This window comes from Eptatretus burgeri, chromosome 1 (assembly GCF_056783735.1).
Source record: "Eptatretus burgeri isolate ZD-2024b chromosome 1, Ebu_testis_v1, whole genome shotgun sequence".
Taxonomy (NCBI): domain Eukaryota; kingdom Metazoa; phylum Chordata; class Myxini; order Myxiniformes; family Myxinidae; genus Eptatretus; species Eptatretus burgeri.
The window spans coordinates 110,751,804-110,775,692 of NC_140961.1; the positions used below are offsets into that span (position 1 = coordinate 110,751,804).

At 43.0% G+C, this 23,889-nt stretch overlaps 1 protein-coding gene across 1 annotated transcript in view; it reads left to right on the forward strand.

Moving 5' to 3' along the window:
• The window catches only part of LOC147035176 (uncharacterized), a 64,176-nt gene that overhangs the window by 23,226 nt on the left and 17,061 nt on the right, over window positions 1–23,889 (forward strand). Inside the window, exons 6-12 of the mRNA XM_085863995.1 lie at window positions 1,880–2,006; window positions 2,244–2,332; window positions 2,636–2,710; window positions 5,796–5,941; window positions 19,565–19,745; window positions 20,291–20,418; window positions 20,785–20,896. Coding sequence (XP_085720121.1) covers window positions 1,880–2,006; window positions 2,244–2,332; window positions 2,636–2,710; window positions 5,796–5,941; window positions 19,565–19,745; window positions 20,291–20,418; window positions 20,785–20,896 — 858 coding nt within the window. The remainder of the gene's footprint in view (window positions 1–1,879; window positions 2,007–2,243; window positions 2,333–2,635; window positions 2,711–5,795; window positions 5,942–19,564; window positions 19,746–20,290; window positions 20,419–20,784; window positions 20,897–23,889) is intronic.

Sequence of the window (23,889 nt, forward strand, 5' to 3'; positions counted from 1 at the left end):
ATTTCCAGCTCCATAATGCCTCCCCTGACCCCACACATGCCCCCATTGTTACTCATAAATTACATCAGAATTGTTATTTTGTTATCTTATCCTCATCGTGTCATAAGGCCAAAACAAATCTCACCATTTCTTTCTATCCCTCACCAACTCCTCCATTTCTTTCACTTCCATCCCAATGAAAACTTTTGATTCTGCTAGGACAGTCTTCCTCCAAGTTTCTATTGGTCTTCCTCGATATTTTCCCTCTTTGAGTCCAGACCATAGTATATTTTATTGAATTGCCTTCATATTTCCTCATTGCATGTCCAAGTCATCTCCACCTTCTCTCTTTAACTTCATTAATATTGTTACGGAACTGTGACATGTGCTGTATTTACAGTCACAAGATACACCAGAAATCTAATTATCTTAACACTTATGGAGCCCCCTTAGACAGCCTTATCTGTTGCTAAAAATAGGACATGACGTATCATCAATCAACCACAAAAGGTAGGTGAGAGTATGAGAAGATAGAGAAGAGTGGAGTGTTGGTTCAACTCCTTTCATACCCGACACAGACAATGCGGACATATGTTGGTCCAAAAGTGAAGGAAAGGGAAGGTATCGAGGAGAGGGGGAAATGTCAGTGGGTGTGTGAAGTTGGAACCACCAGGTTATTGGCTTGTACAGGGCAGAGACTTGTGCAGTGAATTAGCACCCCGTACAGACAGACGCGTGCAGGCAATCAATCTCCCACTCAGAAAAAGTCTCGTGCAGGCAATAAATCCCCCACTCAGAAAAAGTCTCAGACAAGTAATTAGCATGTCATTCGGGCAGGGCCCGCTTCGGCACAGCAGCTCCTGTCCCGTGGATCCGCTCCACATTGTTCTGTCAGTGATGCTGCTCCCGTGGATCCGCTCCACATTGTTCTCTCGGTGATTCTGCTCCCGTATCTCACGGTCTCTCCCCCTGCGGCTCCCATTCGTTCAGTTGCGTGCCTCCATTTTATCATGGCCAGCACGCGTGTGGTTTGAGGTCCTTCCTGCCTGCTTGTGGTGCCTCCTCATTTGTCCTGGCTCATCGAGTCTTCGAGCATCTTCCAGAATTATCCACTCCTGATGCTGTGGCTCCATTATCCTTTCTGGAATGTTGACACTTCCACGTGCGTGCTGGTGTGCTTGGTTTTGTAATGTTCATACAATGTGGGCTTTAGGAATGAAGGGAAGGTGAAAATAAAATAATCTATCCACCATCTCTCACCTTCACCTTCTCACCCCTCTCCCTCTCTCACCCCTCTCCCTCTCTCACCCTCTCCCTCTCTCACCCCTCTCCCTCTCTCCAACCTCTCCCTCTCTCTCTCTCCAACCTCTCCCTCTCTCTCTCTCCAACCTCTCCCCACCCCCCCCCCACTCTATCTCCCCCCTCTTTCTCTGTCTTCCTGCTATCTTAATATCGCTGTCAGCAAAGCAACGGGTTGTATTTGCTAGTAATAAAATAATGCATGGATGCAGTGGTAATGGAGGAGGATACAGATGGACAAAGTGAGGACCGACCAATTGCAGGGTTGACGGAAGGACCGATGGGGTGAAGGAGGGTTGTTGAATTGAACCGATGGTGGATTAAGAAAGGCAGCGGTGGATTCTCAGAACAGACCGATGTTGGATTGAGAGAAAGATTGAAAGTAGCAGTGGGTGGAAGACATCACACCAGGGATACACCAGACTAACTTCAATGCATTTCCACCCAAAGCCCTGGACATAGGGCAAAGGCCTACCTTCCACATAAACTCATGAAATAACTAATTCTGAGGGATCCTATGTGTACATGAATGCTCTCCCCTAGGATACATTTCCAAAACCGTAACAGTATGTTATGAATGGATTCTGTACCTCCATGACAGCAAATTTTATCCCACTGCCGAGATGATATTCAACGTTTCATCTGCAAGCTGGAGAAATGTGCTGAGGCCTTTCAGGAACTCAGCAAGCGCAAGGGACCCAGTTCAGCGAGTGAGCCAGCATCAGGAGGTGGGTTGATGGATGCTGCCTCTGAAGCACAGTGACAATCTCTTTGAAATGACTGTTGTGGAAATGAAACGTCCATGAAAATCTAAAGAAAGCAGAATAGTTGTAGTTCCTCTTGTGATAAATTGTAGATTAATTCATTTCAAATGTACTTTTGCTGTTGATTATATGCAAACATCAATGTGATGTTGAAGACTATACTAAGTAGAACCTCTTACATTCCATGTGGTGTGCTTCCAGTCGGAGTTCTTACACTGCGTGCGAGACCACCAAAAGAAGAGGAGTTTGTAGATTCCCTGCAGAAGATAAAGTATTCATTCAACCTGTTGGTATGTGGGTGCTGATGTTTATTTTAATTTTATTTGCCAATGTCAAGGTTCATGGTATGCTTGTACAGAGTGTGAGAGGTACACTTAGCGAACAGACTATGGAGGTGGTGAAGGGTGTGGGTGTAGTGAAAGTTTTCAGATTTTTCAAGTATAATTGCACTGTTTTTTTTTTTTTTAAGTGAATTGGGCATTGGCATAAAACATGTGGACTCAGACTTTGTGTTTGTTTATATAAAAAAAAAAGATTCTTATCACAACATAAATCCATACATTTTGCTGTTTTGTGTCTGTTTATGTTATCAGAGCAAACTGCATGACCATCCATTGGACCCCAGTGTGGATGATCAGCTGCACTCTTTATTTCAATCTCTGGATAAGGTGACCATAAATCTGGAAAAAAAAGTTTACCTCTTTAAAAAAAACAAAAAAAAACAGTGAGTGTCATGGAATTTTAAATCATGATTATGTTGTTGAGTTATTGTGACTACTTTATGTTGCATTTTATGAAGCCCTTCCGTGTGCTTTTATTTATTTTATTTTATATCTTCTTCAGGGTCTAAGGCTCATCGAAGAGCTGTTATGCATACACACACACACACACACACACACACACACACACACACACGGAAACAGTGACCCCAGACAATCACGGGGCTTGACTTTTGCCATGAGACAAACACAGCTGTTTTCCTTGGGGAAGGCAACTTCCTGGTGCTGGTGGCGCCATGTAGTGGTGTTGCTTACTCTCTCCAAAGGCAGTAGGACAATTAAGGAAAAATATCCCAAGGGATGCCAACCCAGAGGGGTTTATCTGTGCTCTATTCTCGAAATGCTGAGCATCAAGCAAGGAAACACCACATACCATTTTTAAAGTCTTTCGTATGGCTTGGCCAGGGTCAGAACCGAAGTGCCGACGTTCCAGACCTACCCACCAGAGAGACTTTAGAAAATCCAGACGTTTGCAGATTGTTGAGAAATTGCTTCTTTTATAACGAAAAATTTATCCTATGTCATGAAAAAAAGGCTTTGGAAGTTCAAATGAAAAGGTTAAAAAAATTACTCTTCAATGATTGTTCTGCCTATTTTGTACAAGCTTCCTTTTCTCAAAGAAATAGATGAAAGATTTTCTCGCCATTTCTTTTTCAACAAATTATCCAGCAACTCTCACCAGCAAATCACCGGGAAGCATTCTCTGATGGGCTTAGCTCCACCCATAGGCAGAGCATTTTATTTCCACAAGTCTCATTAACATAGAACGTCGGTCGATCCCAACAGTTACATTTTCAGGCAGAAGGAGCTGTTTATTTTGATAAGAATGAAAGTTATGATGATGATGTGGTGGACCTCAGAGTGGTCCCAATATACCACCCACATGATCCCCAATTTAGCGACGGAACATTGGAAGACTATATTCTATCTGCAGCAAAAAGCCAAAGTCTTTACTTCTGTTTTTGGCATGCAGATAACTCTCACGAGAATCTGTCACTACAACCGGTTCGTCTGTTAAATAAGATTGGCTGAGCGATTGCACCCAAGACAAGCTGGCTGTGGTTTTAAAATGCCCTCCTCTCAAGAGTTGACACCAATCTCCAATGCCCATAGATTTATTCATGCCGTGGTTGTAATAATCCCAACTCATGAACTACATACCAGGTCAACACACCGATGGTGCAAACAAGTTTAATCTATACATTAAAATCACCGGATTTTGCTGTCCATCTGTCCTTCCCTCTGTGTGTTGTTCTTTTCGCTGGGACGTCATTCTGACGTTACGTCGAGCACTAGGTTAATCCTCAATAACTGCTAACAAGCTGTACATGTATGTCATCCCAACATCCAGCCACCAACCTGTCCCATTGCTTTGCTGGTGGTAGTTGAACAACATAACCCATATACCTGACTCTATCTGATGTCCATAGGTGATGGGTTGAATGCCAGACACTAGGCGTCAGGATGGTGGATTTAGTCAGGATTGTGGATTTAGTTGGATGCTGACCGTGTGGTAAGACTGCGTTATGTCTGAGACGTCATTAGGGTGTTACGTCGAACGTGAGGCCAGGCCTTTATGTCGTTGTATTATTCATGTCTCAAAGAAAAACAGTGTATTATTTCAGAAACCACTTCTGACAACTGAAAACAAGCCATAACTATAACTAAGTAACTAACATTTCTTAATAATATTATAATAATAATAATAATAATGTAATGTAAGGAGATGTGTAAACAACATGCTATATTATTTTTTTTTTGGTCCTCATTTCCACTTTTGTTCACCATCAAAAAAGCATAAATGAGAAAAACATGATGCATTTTGCAACTTTCCCAAAAATCACTGTGCCATGTGATCCCTGGAAACAAAAAAAGATGCATCGCATTTGTTGGTGAATTTGAGTGCATATGACTAAAATTAATGCTGGATTGTTAGCAGTAAACAAAATGTTTCTGGAATTACAAAAGCAAATATTGATCGTCAATAAAATAGCAGAGGGGGGGTGTGGGGGGAGAACGAGAGGGCGAATGAGAGAACGAGAGAGACAGACAGTCACATTAATTCACAATTGATCTATCAACCCATGCACCCACGATAACATGTTCGGCTGAGCCATTTATCTTACTCATTCACTCAATAGAGGGTAAAGACAGACGGAAGGATAGGACACAAAAGAAGGAGGAATTGCTGAGAGAGAGCGAGATGACACCCCCGCCCCCCCCCTCCACCCCCAGTTGCTGGATCCAGAAGGGTCTGGCAGAACTTCTTGCGGATTCATAGCATCTGTGTGAAATGACCCGCTGCCCCCCCCCCCCCGCATGGTCCCGTACTTCACGGCGCTCGATGCCGGGCCAAAGTACCATGCTGTCTCACCGGGACTCCAACTTCCCTTTCGAGCTGTGTGAGCTGCTCGTGCCATGTCCGTCCCAGACCCTGTCCGAATTCCAACACCTGGTCTGAGCTCCCACTCTGAGCTCTATATTTCGCCCAGTCCCATGTTTATGCTGTACTTATCTTGTGACCATGCAGAAATTGGGGTTCCCCTCAAACCAACTTGTGCCATTCCAAGGCCACCATTGCCATGGTGTCAGGCAGTTCCTCTCTTCAGCGCACGGCCACCGAACGTCCTGTTTGCGCTCAGATGTGATCGGCATTTCGTCATAAGAAAACGCATATGGACAGATAACAAAGCAATGATTTTAGGGATCAAGAAGGAGAGGGGAGGAAAGTGGGGGTTTAGACAAATACGGAGGGGAGGGCAATCACAATTTTCAGCTCCAAATACATTTTTTGACACATGACCTATCATTTTCACACAGTTACCATATTCTTACCCTAAACATGTGCTCATGGCATAATAACTAGGCTATATTACTCCCATTACCCCCCATCATGTTCCCGCAACAATATGATTGTGTGTGATAAATTTCACAAATATGCCTTCATCTCCACCATAACTGTTATTTTTAACAGGTTGTCCAGGACTGTGGTGTTGAAATGGCAAATGAGGTGATCACCCCACTTCTGTCCACTGATACAATTTCTCTACTTTCAACAGTCCCGTCTCCACTGGAACAAGCCATATGGAACACTTTGGGTGATGCTTGGCATATGGCCAGGTGATGTCATGTTGAAAGGCAAAACATACATGTTCCTTGTGAAAAAATGGATCTCATTTACATTGTAGTATGTAATTGTGTGATTTACTCATGCAGAAACATGATAAAAAGAACTAATTTTATTTTGATTAGCAGATGAAAAGTTTAATTCAAAACTGAAATATTAATGTCACATCGTGCCAAGGCCTCAGCAACAAGAATTCCAATGTGTATATTATTTCTGATGGACCCTTTTTACCTGTGACATTTCACAGGTCTACAAAAGCTCTGCATTGTTCTTGTTGCTGCTGCTGCTGCTGTTGTTGGGGTTCTTGTTTGGGGGTCAATTTTTGAAATGTTTACACATTGGTCGCTTGACTCCACCCACCATGGCACCCAGACAAAATGATATGGCTGCCATCTTGGTTTTCTGGTGGGCTGAACACAGGCCTGCAGGCCTCTCCCGATTATACACTGTCTGGGTTTGTTGTGTCAGATTTCCATTGGCTTTGTTTAGGTCGAGTGTTAATCACGATGAGGAACCACAAAAAATGTAATCATATTGTTTTGTTCACGGAGGCCACTAAAGGGTCCCCGTAAACATTGGGTCTTGCTCATAGATGCCGAACAGTGATAATCTCTTTTGAAAACGTTACTTACAAGGCCAATCCCGGTGGTCCAAATTACTCGAAGGCAAACAGGATGAGGAAGGTAACGCATATTAGTTTATCAAATAATCGATAACTTTTATTCACAACTAGCAAATACAAACCGTCGCTTTGCTGATGGGGGGGTATTGAGGAAGGGGTTTGAGAGAGGAAAGGGAGTGAGAGGAAGAGAGGGAGGGGAGAGCGAGGAGGCAGCAGAGAGGGGAAGCTAGGAAGGGGGGGTTGGGAGGTAGGGAGAGCTATGCCTCACCAAATGTTACTATACCTTGAGAGGGAGGGTTGCGAGGAGGAGGTGAGAGAGAGAGGAGAATGAAAGTAAGAAAATAAGAGAGAAAGGCGGGGTTAGTAAAGAGAATGATATGTTGTGCTTAATGACTGAACACACACACAAAAACAAACATGTCAGAACAGCTGTACACACACCGACTCAACAGAGTTTGTAAAGTAATCCGCTGGCACATCTGCAAAAAAACTTTGACATCCCAGTTCCAGAAAATTTGTGGGAACATGAACCACAAGTAATCACTGAAAACATGGAAGTATCTACTGCTCACGTACGAACTAAAGATCCCATCGAGCATGAACATTGAAAACAAAGCTTTGCAACCAGACATCTTACTTAGATATAAAAAAGAGAAGAAGGCATTGCTGATTGAAGTGTTAATACCAGTGATTTTGGACAAAACAATGCAGAAATCAAGAAAATGACCAAACACCAAGACCTCAAGAATGAAATGAGAAGATCCTGGAAGCTGAAGAATGCCAAAGTTGTACCAATGATAGCTGAACCTACAGGAATGATGACAAAGAACCTCACAGAGATATTAGGCATAGTGGCAATACCCCTGGGTGCTCATCTGGTTGTGGCTGGATAAGATAACCAGGCAACCACTGGGAGGCATGAATGACCCACAAAATATATTATATATATATATATATATATATATATATATATATATATATATATATATATATATATATATATATATATATATATATATATATATATATATGTGTTTGTCTGTGACCTATGCATGCCAAAAGTACTGGACTGATCCTCACCAAACTTCACATGCTGACAGAACATGTACCCGGGAGTGTCCCGATGTAAGATAATTGTACTTCCGGTTTCCGAACTATGACGTCATCACCTGATTTTGTAATGTTAATTTTTCAAGTTCAGCCGATTGACATGGGGCCAATGCCATATACAATATATCTAACATATGATTTTAAGTTTTTGTTTATCTGTTTGTTTGTTTGTCTGCACGTGCTAATCTCCTGAAAGGTGAAAGATAGGAGCGAACCACTGAAACAAAAAATGTCGGGATGAGCCCCGGGAAGGTTATAGGCTATGTGGCAAGGCCCCTCGGCTGGGGGGGGGTGTTTCCCCCCTCACCAACCCCCTTAGCCTATGACTGCCATGGCCCAATAGGGAACTGATACTGTGCTCGTGTCAGACATATGTATAGAAGATTAAATTCATTCAAAAAGAACCCGGGCAGCACCGGGTGCATTCACCGAGTGGAGAATAAAGTAAATACCGATGGATTAATTTTTTTTGCATGCCATGAACAAACCTTGGTACATCACAGGTGATAAAGATTGTGTTGAAGTTTCATCAAAATTGTGTGTGTGGTTTCAGAAAAGAAAGCAAATATATATTTCGGGGGGCAACCCCCCATAGAACCCCTTAGACGCAAATTTTTTTATGTTACGAACAAACTTTGGTACATCATGGGTGGTGAAGATGATGGTCAAGTTTCATTGGAATTGCATGTGTAGCTTCTGAGAAGAAACAAATGCATATTTTGGGGGGCAAACCCCTTCTTCCCCATAGACCCTCCTCAACACCAATTTTTTTTTAATGTCGTGAACAAATTTTAGTACATCACTGGTTGTGAAGATGGTGGTCAAGTTTCATCGGAATTGTATGTGTAATTGTACACTGGACAGACACGGTTCTTTCTAATCTTATTCATTCACATGGGAACACTGGACAGACACAACCCTATCTAATCTTATTCATTGTTTAGGGGTATTTTTGTCTTTGCTGGTGGTCTTGAAGGGAGGGGGGAGGGGGAGGGACGCAAATTCTGTGTGTGTGTATTGTGTAGCGCCCCCTCAGGTGGGGGAGGTATTACAAGTCTCCCCCATTTACACTCCAGTATTCCTGTCCCCACGTTTTCCAGTGCAGTGAGGTGTTTTGAATTATAAGCAGTCGGTATGTTTTTGCTTCTTGCACACAACTTCATGGGTTATTTTTTTTGCTTACACAGAGCTGTTAGTTGCCTATACACCACCCAAATAAAGGTATGCGTCAGAAGAATGTGTTGTGTGCTTGGAACAAGATCACCCATAGGGTGGGTACTCTGCTCGTGTTACAGAAGTGAGAAACTTTCCAACCATTTTACATCCATATTTAGTGAAAACATCCTATGTTAGATACCGACAACTAGTTAAAGTCTGGCTGGATCAGTGATGTGGCAGTTTTTGTGACAAATGGCTCTCACGTTGTAAGAGGAAAGGTAGGTCTAAAATACATCAATGACAGATTAATACTGACAAATCAGATGAGCATGACGTTACATATGTTAACGTTATGCTTATCTGGTCTGCCATTTCCTTCAATACAGATGTTTATCCAGCCCCAAGGCTTTATCTTTTCATCAACTCCAAGAAAGACACCAACTAATGTGAAAGACACCAACGAAAGAACTAATGCCGGCAAACGGTGCACCCAGTTTGACATCCATCCGAGGAACGGCACACACACACGCACACCAGAATGACAGTTTATAGCTGGGTCGGGATTCAAACCGAGACTAGACAGCTCAGAGATGAGTGTGCATACCTCTTGGCCACCCTGCCAGCCCTTACCACATGGTCCTAAGTTATAAATACAAAACTTATCTTTATTTCTTAAAATGCATTGTTTTGTCGAAAAACGGTAGTTAGAGACTAACTGATCTGACATTTTCTCAAAATGGGATTCTGAATTGTGAGATTAAGTGACTGTGAGTGTTCAGATTCTGTTTGTCATGGTAAATGTGCGTGTTTCATTTATCACTCATTTTATGGACTCAAAAGGTTAGTGTCGAGTTAAAACTTGATGTTACGGTATAATCTAGTGATGATGTCACGGCCGACAGTTCTGCACAGCTCCGGTACCTCAAAATTTGGCACGACGCCACTGACCTTTGTGATTTACTAACCTTATGTTTGTCACAACATACATGGCACAACTTTTGGGGTTGCGTTCACTTGTTGGAATTGAACCTTCTATTTTCAATAGAAAATACAAGAATGCAGCCAAAGGTTGTTTGCTCCCTGCCCCCACTGAAGCTCTCCATTTCACCTTTGTCAGTTTTACTTTTTGAAAGTACATAGTGCAACATAATCTATATTTATATGTAACTGGTATGGATCGGCTCACAACGCTCGCCTCACCACACGTCGCGACAGAGGCACAGACTTTTTAACTAAGGATTATTATTTTAACGAACTTAATGAATTAATTTTAATTAATAATGTATTTTTATTTAATTTTAACGAATTTATTTAAAATTAACTTTTAACGAAGGACTGTATGTGAGTTGCTTGTTGGCATGATTTACACAAATAATAATACAAACATTTATTTTGTACAAATGTATTTGTAAAATTGGTGATATATTTATTTGGAATTTATTTCAAATCTAAAAAGGTCCAAGTAGTCGAAAGCTCTAAATAGTCAAGTGTCCAAGCTGTCTGATCTGTCTGAAGTGTGTAAGGGGACTAAAGGGCGAAAGGATTTAAAGGTGTCTCAAGTGTTGAAACGGTCTTAAAGGTAAAAGGAGTCTAAAATGGTCTGAAGGGTCTTTAAGGTCCTTTGGATCCTCTGGGTCTTTTGGGTCTTCGGAATCCTTTTGGTCAAGTATTTCTTATTCTTAACTTAAGGTCAAGGTTACTGATGTGGGTGGCATCAGGCCATCTGTCCAAGCAATGGGTGAAGAGCATACATACATACATACATGCATACATACATACATACATACATACATACATACATACATACATACATACATGTTGCCAACAAGGTAGGCCCAGTATAAAGTGTGTTGTTTTGCTTAGTACAAGTTAAAATGCACACTATTTGATGAAAAGCACGCATTTCTGCATTATAATAACGATTTGGAACAAAGAATGTGGTCAGAACAAGCTCATGTGTTGAAAATGCTTGTGTTCGGCCAGGGGTCTCCAACCTTTTTGGGTGGAGGGCCACAAAACCAAGTGGTGAGAAGCGGAGGGCTGCACCCAACAAAAGGACGCTAAATTACGGGAGAGAATATATATATATATATATATATATATATATATATATATATATATATATATATATATATATATATATATATATATATATATATATATATAATTAATATGCGGAAATTAAAAAAAAAATTAGTGCTGAATATATTTTTCTTGCCAACGAATATGATAAATGAATAATCGTGTTAAAAACACGTGTCTAATATGAATCAAAATCATTATAAAAATTACAGAACGCTTTGATCATTGACCCTGACAAATTGGCAGTATCGCGGGCCGCATTGTAATGTAAACTTAATATGGCACCGCGGGCCGCATAAATCCGTCTAAGGGGCCGTATGCGGGCCGCAGGTTGGAGACCCCTGTGTTCGGCAAATCAGACCATTTTTGCGTGTGTAAGGTTCCCAGTGTAAAATGTGTTGTTTTACTTAGTATAAGCTAAAATACACACTGTGTGATGAAATACATGCATCTCTCCATTAGACTTGTGATTTGGAACAAAAAACGGGGTCATAACATGCTAATAATGTCTTAAAAACGCTTCGATTAGACGAATATGACCGTTTTTGCATGAAAAAGGTTCCCAGTGTAAAATGTGTTGTTTTTCTTGGTACAAGCTAAAACACACACTGTGATGAAAACATGCGTTTCTGCATTGGAATTGTGATTTAAAACAAAAAACGGGGTCAGAACAAGTTAATAATGTGTTAATTAAATTGATTGCGCTGAAGGGTTCAAAACGCTTCCACTAAGCCAATCGGACCGTTTTTACACGAACAAGGTTTCTTGTGTAAAATGTGTTGTTTTGTTTAGTATAATCTAAAATACACACTATTTGAGGAAAAACTAGCATTTCTCCATGAGAATAGTGATTTGCTACAAATATAACTGGGTCAGAACAAGCTCATGTGTTAACGCTTGTTTTAGGCAAATGGGACCATTTTTGCACGAATGAGGTTTCTTGTGTAAAATGTGTTGTTTTGTTTAGTATTAGCCAAAATACACACTAATTGATGACAAAAAGCTAGCATTTCTGAATTAAAGCAGTTATTTGGAACAAAAAACGGGCTCGGAATAAGCTAATGTGTGAAATATGCTTGTCTTTGGCAACTAAGACTGTTTTTGCATGAACAAGATTCCTCGTGTGGAATGTGTTGTTTTGCTTTGTACCACATGTTTTGCTTACTACATGTAAAACTTGTCAACCTCAGCTCCAGTCTTTTAGCCTGTGCTGTTCATAACTCACCATCATCATGTTGTCCCATACCAGATGCAGGGTGTTGTTCATGCCAAAGCAGTTATTAGACTCCATTCCTGGCCAGTAGTGTAGCAGCATAGCAAACCTGTTGTGCATTTTGTGATACAAGCACCAAATTTGGCACAAATGTACATTAATATGTTGTGAACATTTTCAGATATTGGGCCACTTGAAATTCTCTCTTTATGTCCGCCCGATTCGATTTCAAAATGGCCGCCACTTGAAATCTACATTTGCTATTATCTCTGGACGTAATGCAGCTATTGACTTGATTCTGGTCTCTAAATGTATGTTTTTGGGGGTAAGGAATCCAATGGTACCATTTTCAACTTAATATTATCTATCACAGTCTGTTATATAATTTTATTTGGAAATTATCTAGGCAAATATTGGATTCAACACAATACTTTGAAAAGAATGTCTTAGTTCTGTAAATATAAATTAAAAAAAAAACTATACAAAATCACGAGTAACAACTTAGACAAGCTCGTATATACTGGCAGTCTAAAATATAAATTCACATCAAGTGACTGCAGCAGCACTGTACATCCTGCAACACCGTGCCGACAACCACTACTGTCTGGGATAAACCAGGGATGCAGAGGACCTTCCGGAGTTTGAAGACTGGTGTTGCCAGAGAGGAGAAGACATCCCCCAGTTCACTACTGGGCAACCGTGCTGGAATTAGAACTGTTGGTTCTAGTGTATGTGCGTTCTCTCAGGCAGGGATCGTTAATGATGTACCTCGATGCTCTGACAGAGCTGGTCCCCTGGTTCCATGCACTGGATCACACCCACAATGCTAGGTGGATACCAGTGCACCTGAAGGACATGGCTGAACTCACCATCAAACACCCAGATGTAGCCAGGAAATTCAGGGAAAGCCACTTCACCGTTCAGAAAACACAGAGGGTGTTCTCTTCAATCCCGATTGACCAGGCACATGAGCAGAATAATGCCTGCATCAAAGGAGACTGTGGAGCAGTTGGGCTCACTGACAACGCTAGTGCCCTACATCGCTGGATGGTTGCGGGACCAGAAGTTGCCAGGGTGATTGAAGAATTCCAGGATGGGAACCAACACTGGAGACGGCAAACAGCAGACACATGTCATCATGATCAGACGCCAAGTGTACAGGCCTCATTTGTGAAAGATGTTCACTCCCTCGTCGGTGTCATAGAGGAGATGGACAACCCATTCGAGGAGGAGAGTCAGGATGTAGTCAAACTGGACACAAAGGAGATCACAGATTCTGCGGCTATGGAGACCGTGATGAATGCCAAGAGGATTGGCCAAGAGCAGTTTGAGGCTTTCACCAGAGAGTGTCTGTTGGACAGAACAAAGGCAGTGGACGCACCCATTCCTCGTAACAAGCTGAAGGTGTTCAGCACTTCCACTCCAAGAAGCCAGAGCATAGGTCAGCAACAGCTCGCCTCCATCACGAATGACCGTGAACTCTTCGCACGCCTGTACATTGGCTGCCAGATGAGGGATGGAAACCTTGAGGACTTCTTTTGTCATGAGAATCAGGCATGTCCTCCTGCATTGTCTGATGGTGGAAGCCTCTGCACTGGTACCAAGAGTGATCTCCTCACGTGCTTGGAAGAAGTCTCCGACGCAAAGACAGAGACTCCTGTCACGGCCTGTATTGTGCTTGATGGAGCAGCCATCGTCCAGATGCTGAAGCCGGCTGCATCAAAAACATTTGAAGGGTATGCACAACAGATCTTCATCCCATATATGTCCACGAAGCTGCAAACAGTGTCACGCCTGGATCTGATCTGGGATACTTACCTTGCTGATTCACTAAAAGGTAGTTCACATGCAAAGCGGGGACAAGGTGTGTGGAGACGTGTGGTGGCTGCCGCAGCCATACCAGGAAACTGGCGGAACTTCCTACGAGTGGACAGCAACAAGACTGAGCTGTTCAGGTTCCTCTCAGCAGCTCTCATGGAATGGTTTGACCAGGAGGACAAGCAACTCGTCATTACTGATGGAGAGGCAGTGCTCAGCAAGCCACTACTACCAGATCTGACCTCACTCACCCCATGCAACCATGAAGAAGCTGACAGTTGGATGTTGCTGCATGCATCTCACACAGTCCAGCATGGACACCATGCAATACTCATCCGGACTGTAGACACCGATGTTGTGGTGTTGGCAGTGTCCCTGGCACAGGAGTTGCAACCAGAAGACAAACTGTGGCTGGCATTCGGAACAGGCCAGAGTTTCTGATACCGAGCAGCACACGAAATAGCAGCTGGATTGGGACGAGAGAAGGCTCGTGCACTGCCAATGTTCCACGCTCTAACTGGATGCGACACTGTGTCTTGTTTTCATACACATGGCAAGAAGACTGCGTGGGCAGTCTGGACGGCACTGCCAGAACTCACTGAGGCGCTGCTGCTGCTGTCCTCTGCACCTTGTGACATACCAGATGATGCAATGCGCATCATCGAGAGGTTCGTGATCCTGTTGTATGATCGAACCAGCAAATGCACAGACATTGACAAGGCCAGGAGGAAACTCTTCGCAAGGAAGAACAATGTGCAGCTCATCCCTCCAACAAAGGCAGCTCTGGAGGAACATGTCAAGAGGGCAGTGTATCAAGGTGGACATGTGTGGGGTCAGATACTGCTGCCAGTACCAGAGCTCCCTCCACCAACCAACTGGGGCTGGTCAAGGACTGGAGAAGGACAGTACACACCTTACTGGACCAGGCTAACTGAGCAGCTCACAGCTGCATTGAGCTGGTTTCTTGCAATTGCAAGAAAGGGTGTGTGAGGCGCTGCAAGTGCAAAAAGGCTGCCCTTCAGTGCACAGCCCTCTGTGTGTGTGAAGGGGACTGCACATGATGATGAGTCAACAACATACATGTACTTGTGGCAATGCTGAACTTGTTAACATGACACTGTTTATGTACACGTATCTTCAGTACCGTTATATACCTAGCCTCTGATACCAGTACACCTAGCCTCAAATAATAGACCATGTAGCATGTCAGTATTATATCAATGACATTTGCAGAACTAAGACATTCTTTTCAAAGTATTGTGTTGAATCCAATATTTGCCTAGATAATTTCCAAATAAAATTATATAACAGACTGTGATAGATAATATTAAGTTGAAAATGGTACCATTGGATTCCTTACCACCAAAAACATACATTTAGATACCAGAATCAAGTCAATAGCTGCATTACGTCCAGAGATAATAGCAAATGTAGATTTCAAGTGGCGGCCATTTTGAAATCTAATATGGCGGACATAAAGAGAGAATTTTAAGTGGCCCAATACCTGAAAATGTTCGCAACATATTAATGTACATTTGTGCCAAATTTGGTGCTTGTATCACAAAATGCACAATTATTTTGAATATTTGGGCTATGCCGCCCCACTACAGGTCATCACTGTGACTCATTAAGTTTAGGGCAGGAATTTGGAATTTGGTCAGGGGTTCCAGCAATAGCTCACCTACTCTTCTAGAAGGACACCTTGGGATCTTTAACATCCACCAACTTATGCCGACAGACGGGTTATCCAGTTTAACGTCCTTGCGAGGGACAGTACACACATTGATGCATGAATTGGATGACAGTTTATAGCTGGGTTTGGATTCAAACCCAGCATAGACAGCTTCGAGGTGAGTGTGCATATGTCTCAGCCACCTCGCCAGCCCACAATTCATGACTATGTCCATGACAATATTTGCGTTAGTTTGCACCCGCCTTTATCCACGCGTCTCGTTGTTTTGAAACCCTCTATTTGTATTCATCGGTTGAGCGCTCACACTGGCCCACTGCAGTGCAGAAGCGATTTCAGAATCGTTTTTTTTTTCATGGTAAAATAAGACTTGGATAAAAATTGTAAGGTTGTCGACCAGATCGTCACCACTGACAATGACCTGTCATGTCTCCGACTTGATACCATGGAAAAATCGTGTCTTGGAATATTTAACTACCAGTGGTGCCTTGACTGGAGGTCGGTGACAGGTAGATTAATAATGGCTAAAAATAGCACAAGTTCAGGTTGCCAAGGACAAGAGCGAATTCTCCACAGTTCAGTACTAGTCTTGGAGGTGGAATATTGTTTATCCTTGGATGCCATGGAATGCACATGAGATGTAATAGTCCTGATATTGTTTTTAAGGAATGGATCCATCATTTTGCATAGCTAGCTTCATGTGTGATGAATGAACACAGACTCATGTAAGTACTCTGCTGCTCAGTCGCAGAAAGACAGATTACCTACTTATGTGAGTGTTGACACCCATGTTGATCCTGCTGGATTATCAATTAGCTGCTCTGAATCTTGAATATGGCTGCCTTTTTACCTCCGCCACGAAGGTGGGCCGAGGTTACGTTTCCACCCCTGTCTGTCTGTCTGTCTGTCTATGAACAGATATCTCAAAACGTTGTCGACGGATTGGGACGGAAATTGTTGGACAGGTTGGATGTGTGACAAGGACGAATCAATTAGATTTTGGTGAATAACCGTCTAGGATAATTTTTTTTTTTTTAATATGTGATTCTTCACCATTGAGAGATGTGGCCAAAAACGATATACAGCATGACATTTCAAGAAGTTGTGGACGAGTTATGGCAAAACTAGGTGGATGAGTTGGTTTGGTGACGAGAACAAGCCGATTAGATTTTGGTTCAGGTCCAGATTCAGATCGGGCCTATCAGTGGGATACAAAATGTAAACTGTTCAGCCTGGCGGAGGTATGTGTATGCGGTCTACCGAGTGTCGTTCTAGTTTCCCATGTGGTCATAATAAGACAAAGTTGATTCAGTGCACATGGATGTGAACTGAGTGTGAATTGTGCTTCATTTGCTCTTCAAGGAAGTTCACTTGTAGCTCCGTCAGTCAGCTTTAGCATGGTGGAAATGGATGGAATGCTTGACATTCAGTTGCTTATGTTATGCTCGCTTGCAAATGCCAATGGTTGCGATATTCAGCCACCATAGCCATGTTAGCTCTTATAGACGGTTTAATCAGGTACGATGTATGGGTGAGTCACATCGTATCGGTCATTGGCAAGGATGAACTTTGCACGGGTGTTTAGTTGGCAAGTCACTGGTGTACACGTTAAAATTGTTGGCTTGGATACTAAACATTGTGGGAGGCCATTTATATGTGATTTTTCACGAGTTTCTTTTGTTTCTCACATCCATCCTAAATCATGTTGTTGAACAACGAAATCTCTTAAATTAACAACTTAATGGTGCAGGACTTCACAAAGCTTTACCAATGTAGCTTGGTATGCTAGTACATAGTCCTAAGCAGCTGTTAGGTCTAAAATATGGTCCTATTCTTTCTGTTCTTCTGAAAGTTATTACGTCCTCTGCTGAAGGTGGGTGGTGGTTGTGTTTTCAACCCTGTCTGTTTGTGAACAGGATATCTCAAAAAGTTGAGGACGGATTCGGATGAAACTTGGTGGATGAGTTGGTTAGGTGACAAGAATAAGCCATTTAGATTTTGGATGTCTGGCTCCAGATCCGGCCTATCAGTTGGATACAAAACGTAAACTGTTGAGCCTGGTGGAGGTTTGTGCGATACCGAGTGCCGTTGCAATTTTCAACGTAACATTTATTCCAGTACGTCATCGAAGCGACTGCAATCTCGATGAAAGCCAATCCGTTCAGCATTCAAGACCACTATCCACTGTTGGCAATATCTTGAAGCATCATAATACTTAAACAGGCTGGCAGATATGCACACTCGCCACTGAGCTGTCTAGTCTGGGTTCGAATCTAGACCCAGCTATGAGCTGTCGTCCACCTGTTTTGTTGGGACGGTGTGGCATCAATGTGCGTGCTGTCTGTTGGATAGACGTTACATTGTGCATTCCTTTTGCCATCATTACTTGCTGGACGTTAAAGATCCCATCGTGTCCTTTGCGGAGAATAGGCGAGCTATTCCCTGAACAAATTCCAAATTCCTGCAGCCTCCCTCGAGTATCGTATGTTGGAGTGGTGACATATCCAGGATTGTCACTCTCGCCAAGAAACTGTTTCAGTACCACCAACACATTGTACAGGGTGGCCTGAAAGTCGCTTTACCCCTGATAAATTTCATTCACCTCCTTTCTGCCCTACCCCCACCTTAGTGGTGCAAGGAGAATGATGGAACAAATACAGAAACAATGACTGATTAAATTATTGCAAATACTGCACAATAAAACCTGCATATCAAAAGAGTTTATGAACTAATGCTTTACTGGGTATGGGTAAAGTGATTTTCAGGCCACCCTGTATGAAGCAGGCACGTTATCATGATGACAATGATAATGACGATGACGTTGGATGTGATGTACGTTCTGACATGATGGGTGTGACGTACATGTTGCCATGTCTGTAGGCCCTGCTTGATAGTGTTGTCATATTTGCTTCAATAGAACTAACTGCATGCAATTCCTGAGCCCTCTCGTCTCAAGTATTACTATTTTTGTCGATTACACAACGATTATTTAGGAGCCTGGTGTGGCGCAGTGGTTAAGGCGGGGGCTTGGGATCCTCGGGGTCCTGAGTTCGAGCCCCGCTGGCTGCTGAGTTCACATCAGGGGGTTGACTCAGCCTGTCATCCTTCCGAGGTCGGCGAAATGAGCACCAGTATACTGATAATTATCCCTGCAGGGTCGAAGGGGACTAAAGGGTTGGTGTCAGGAAGGGCATCTGGCCGTAAAAAAACATTGCCACAAGAAAGGGTACCATGGTTGGAGCCCACAAAAAAGCTGCCCCCTGCTCAGGGATAAAGGCTTTCAAATGGTGTGATGATGACACAACGATTATTTAGGCATAGTTAATACACAGAGACCTGCTATTAGCAAATATCCTGTTAAAACTACGTTACAAAACGTACATCATCTTAAAGACTTGGTTTAACATCAAATCTTACAGGTTCAGCCATTCCCCGGCCTTGCTTGATGTAATCGGTTTGGTTGACATGAGAAAGTCACCCATGGTGCTCGTAAGGACACAAGTTTCATGTCCCATTTTTAAGTCGATTATATTTCTGTCATCCCTATCCAACAAGTAATATATGCTTCAGGTCCTCTGTGACATTCAGACAATGTGGAATATAAATCCCCCATCTTTCAGCACCAGGACCACTTTTCATGTCCCTCTTGGCTCTTGCCAAGAGATCATACTTTCTGGATATCCCACGGTATCAGCTCTTGGTTTATGTCACAGCCTTTGGTTGCTTAGACTTAGAGCATTCCTCCTCTCAACCATCACTCCATGACCCAAGATTGTCATTTCTTTTTTTCCACCCCCAATTCATCATATCATGATCAATTGGCTGCTAAAACTACAGAAACAATGAATTCAGGCATGAACTTGGCCGAGCATGGTGCAGCAGAAAGAACCAATAAAGTTCCATGCTTTTTCCGTTTGTTGCAGGTCATCATGGCCACGCAGTCAATACGTCCCTGTGTACGTACCACAATTCAACAATGGCTGGGAGCCACCACACCTCAATTTTATGGGCAAGGAGGAAGCACCAGGAACGGCGCACATTGCCGAGTCTCTTGTCTCAGCTGCTGCTCAGAGGCACAAATACGAAGAACTTGGCCTACAGAGCGTGTGTGACACAGCAATTATTGCTGATGCCCTCAAATATTTTTCTCTCTTAAAACCTAAACCCTTTCCTAAATGCCATAACTCAAAAACTTACTTTTCCCTGAATTATAATGTTTTGCTTTCCTTTCATGCAATTCCCATTTTTTTTAATCTATGTTGGTGTTGTTTAATTTCTTATTTTAAATCTTGACTTTGTGTGAACCTGTCAAGGGCAGAGCAAGGGGTTCAATTGAAGTACCAGTATCAGGCAAATTTCAAAAGCTGAAAATAATTAAATCTGATAATGATCAAATGTTTCACTTTATAAATCCTTATTTTTAAGTAATGGACCATTGGATAGCCAATGTAGCTTCAGTTGATCTCTTTTTCTGGAGAGAGCCACTTGTCTAGCTGTGATTGCCTGGGAAACATGCATGATGTCACGTGCGTTTCCGGCACGCTTATTTTACCCTTCTGTGGTTGTTTGTGCAAAACCTTTGGCTACCCAAACTTATGCCTTCTTAATTTGATCCTTCCTTCCACCCTTCCTGGCTTTCCCTTCCACAGAAGAACTATGTGCAGCAGTTTCCACCGGCAGATGGTGATAAACCTGCACCTTACAAACACAGTCCCATATCAGACCAGGGTGAAGCAGCCGTTGCTTTCAAACAGATCGTCAGCCAACACCTCGAGAGGTGCATTGCAAAACCGCATCACAACAATACTTCCAATTCAATTCTTCACTGTGCTCCAATCAAACTGTCATATTGTTGAATTCAATCAACATAATACGTTGTTCGGAGTATGGCAACTGCCGTGATGAACAATGGCAAGCTGACGTTTCAGGCATTAATCCTTCATCAGACCCAAAGAGTGATGAAGGGTTAGCACCTGATGGGTTAGTTTCTCCTTCCAACCCACGACACTTGCCATACTCCGATCGATGTTCTGTTGATTCCATCTGTTGTTCTGCCGGTCTGCTGATACAGAATGATGCTAGCTTTGCGAAAGTATTGATCATGATGCAAACTATTGTTACATTCACTTCCTCCTTGTCATAGGAATTACGAGGCCCATGGAAAATCTGTGCCCAAGAAGATAGCTCGCTGCCGTTATGACTTTGTTGCACGGAGTAGTAATGAAATCTCGGTGATGACGGGTGAGATGGTGGAGGTGAGGTTTACAAACACGATGGTTGATGTCTGAATTTTAAAGTTCACACACCCACTTCACTGCATGTGGCTTCGTATAGCTGCTAAGCTGTGAACTTAAGTTTTGGACAAGGAGGTATTATGCCTGCAAAGGCAAACAGTATGAATGTAGAACTGGATCTGTAATTGCAATTCCTGCATAATTCAGTATTTTTCATTCATCATAACAATAACCGCATTGCTGTGCGTCTTCACCCATGAGAAGATGTTAAACAAAGAAAAGAAAATATTACTGAGGCTATCATCACTCTCATCATCATCATAATTGTGTTTTCTCATTCCACTGCTGGATTAAACCTTCTCTGAGATTCTTCCACAGTTCTTTACATTGCACTGTCTGTGTGTATTTATTCTTCTCCACGCCTTAATCCCACCAGTTAGGGGTCCAGCCACTCCAATCCACCTTCTCCATTCCCCTCTGTCCTCAACTTCTCATCTCAATCCCACTCTCTTCAAATCTCCTTCCACGACCTCACTTCACCCTAATCTGTCGTCCTCTTCATCTCTTCCCTCTAATTGGCATGTTCCATGCTTTTCCGATTGGTTCTTCATCCTTTCTCCTCATTACATGTCCAAACCACCACAAACTAGTTTCTCTAATAATTTCTGTGACACATTTCCAGCTCTCTTGTGCATCTCCTCAATCCTCAATTGCTCTCTTACTGATGCTCTGACAAACCACCAAAGCCTTCTCATCTCTCTCCTGTCCATCCAGTAACTTATCTTCCATTTTTCTCAAAACCCATATTTCTGCACCCCACATTATATCCAGTCTAATCACTATCGTGTAGATTTTAACCTTCTATTTTCTTGGTAGCCTTCTATCACAGATGACTCCACTAAACTCCTTCCATTTTTCCCATGCCGTGGATGACGACTCTAACCTCCTTCCATTTTTCTCATGATGTGGATGACCCCATTAACCTCCTTCCATTTTTCCCATGCTGTGCATGACTACACGAACCTCCTTCCATTTTTCCCATGCTGTGGATGACTCCACTAACCTCATTGCACTTTTCCCATGCTGTAGATGACTCCACCAACCTCCTTCCATTTTTCCCATGCTGTGGATGACTCCACAAACCTCCTTCCATTTTTCCCATGCTGTGGATGACAACTCTAACCTCCTTCCATTTTTCCCATGCTGTGGATGACTCCACTAACCTCTTTCCACTTTTCCCATGCTGTGGACGATTCCACTAACCTCATTCCATTTTCTTACCTCCTTTCATTTTCCCCATGCTGTGGATGACTCCACTAACCTCCTTCCACTTTTCCCATGCTGTGGACGATTCCACTAACCTCATTCCATTTTCTTACCTCCTTCCATTTTCCCCATGCTGTGGATGACTCAAGTAACCTCCTTCCACTTTTCCCATCCTGTGGACGACTCCACTAACCTCATTCTATTTCTCCTATGTTGTGGACGACGACTCTAACCTCCTTCCATTTTTCCCATCCTGTGGACGACTCCACTAACCTCATTCTATTTTTCCTATGCTGTGGACGACGACTCTAACCTCCTTCCATTTTTCCCATGCTGTGGAGGACTACACTAACCTCCTTCCACTTTGCCCATGCTGTGGACGAGTCCACTAACCTCCTTCCACTTTGCCCATACTGTGGACGACTCCACTAACCTCCTTCCACTTTTCCCATGCTGTGGACGACTCCACTAACCTCCTTCCACTTTTCCCATGCTGTGGACGAGTCCACTAACCTCCTTCCACTTTGCCCATACTGTGGACGACTCCACTAACCTCCTTCCACTTTGCCCATACTGTGGACGACTCCACTAACCTCCTTCCACTTTTCCCATGCTGTGGACGACTCCACTAACCTCCTTCCACTTTTCCCATGCTGTGGACGACTCCACTAACCTCCTTCCACTTTTCCCATGCTGTGGACGACTCCAAAATCGTCCTTCTACTTTTCCCATGCTGTGGACGACTCCATTAACCTCCTTCCATTTTTCCCATGCTGTGGACGACTCCACAATCCTCCTTCCACTTTGCCCATGCTGTGGACGACTCCACTAACCTCCTTCCACTTTTCCCATGCTGTGGACGACTCCACTAACCTCCTTCTACTTTTCCCATACTGTGGACGACTCCACTAACCTCCTTCCACTTTTCCCATGCTGTGGACGACTCCACAATCCTCCTTCCACTTTGCCCATGCTGTGGACGACTCCAAAATCGTCCTTCTACTTTTCCCATGCTGTGGACGACTCCATTAACCTCCTTCCATTTTTCCCACGCTATGGATGACTACACGAACCTCCTTCCATTCCTCCCATGCTGTGGACGACGACTCTAACCTCCTTCCATTCTTCCCATGCTGTGGACGACTCCACTAACCTCCTTCCATTTTTCCCATGCTGCCTTCATCTATCTTGGATTTCTGCTTCACAACCTCCCCCTTCCTTTCGTGCTGAGCCATGGTATTTAAATTAGCTGACCTAGCTTATATCTACAATCTTGACCTCTCTACACCAATCTTACCACACACCATTACCCCCGTCTTTTTAGCATTAGCGTTCAATCCCTGCCTCTCTAAGCTCTTTTACTATTCCAACAGTCTTCTCTGTAGCTCTTCCTTTAACACTGCTGTTATGAATAAGACATCTGCAAAGTGAGCTCCCACAGTTTTCTATCTCTGATGTTGTCACACAGCACATTCATCACTGTTACAAAAAGGAAGGGACTTCGTGCAGAACCATATACTCTAAAATATTGTTCGTCTCTGTTAAATGTCCTGACCATAGTGTTGGCTCTCATATACATTTCCATCACGATCCTAACAATCTTCCATGGTATGCCCTTCTTCCTCAAACATAAATCCACCATTTCTCTTGGAATCCTATAATATGGCTTCTCTATCTATATATTAATATTTAAGGACCAATTTTGTGCTCCTCCTACCTAGCGGTCGCGTCACGTTTTTCTCGGTCCT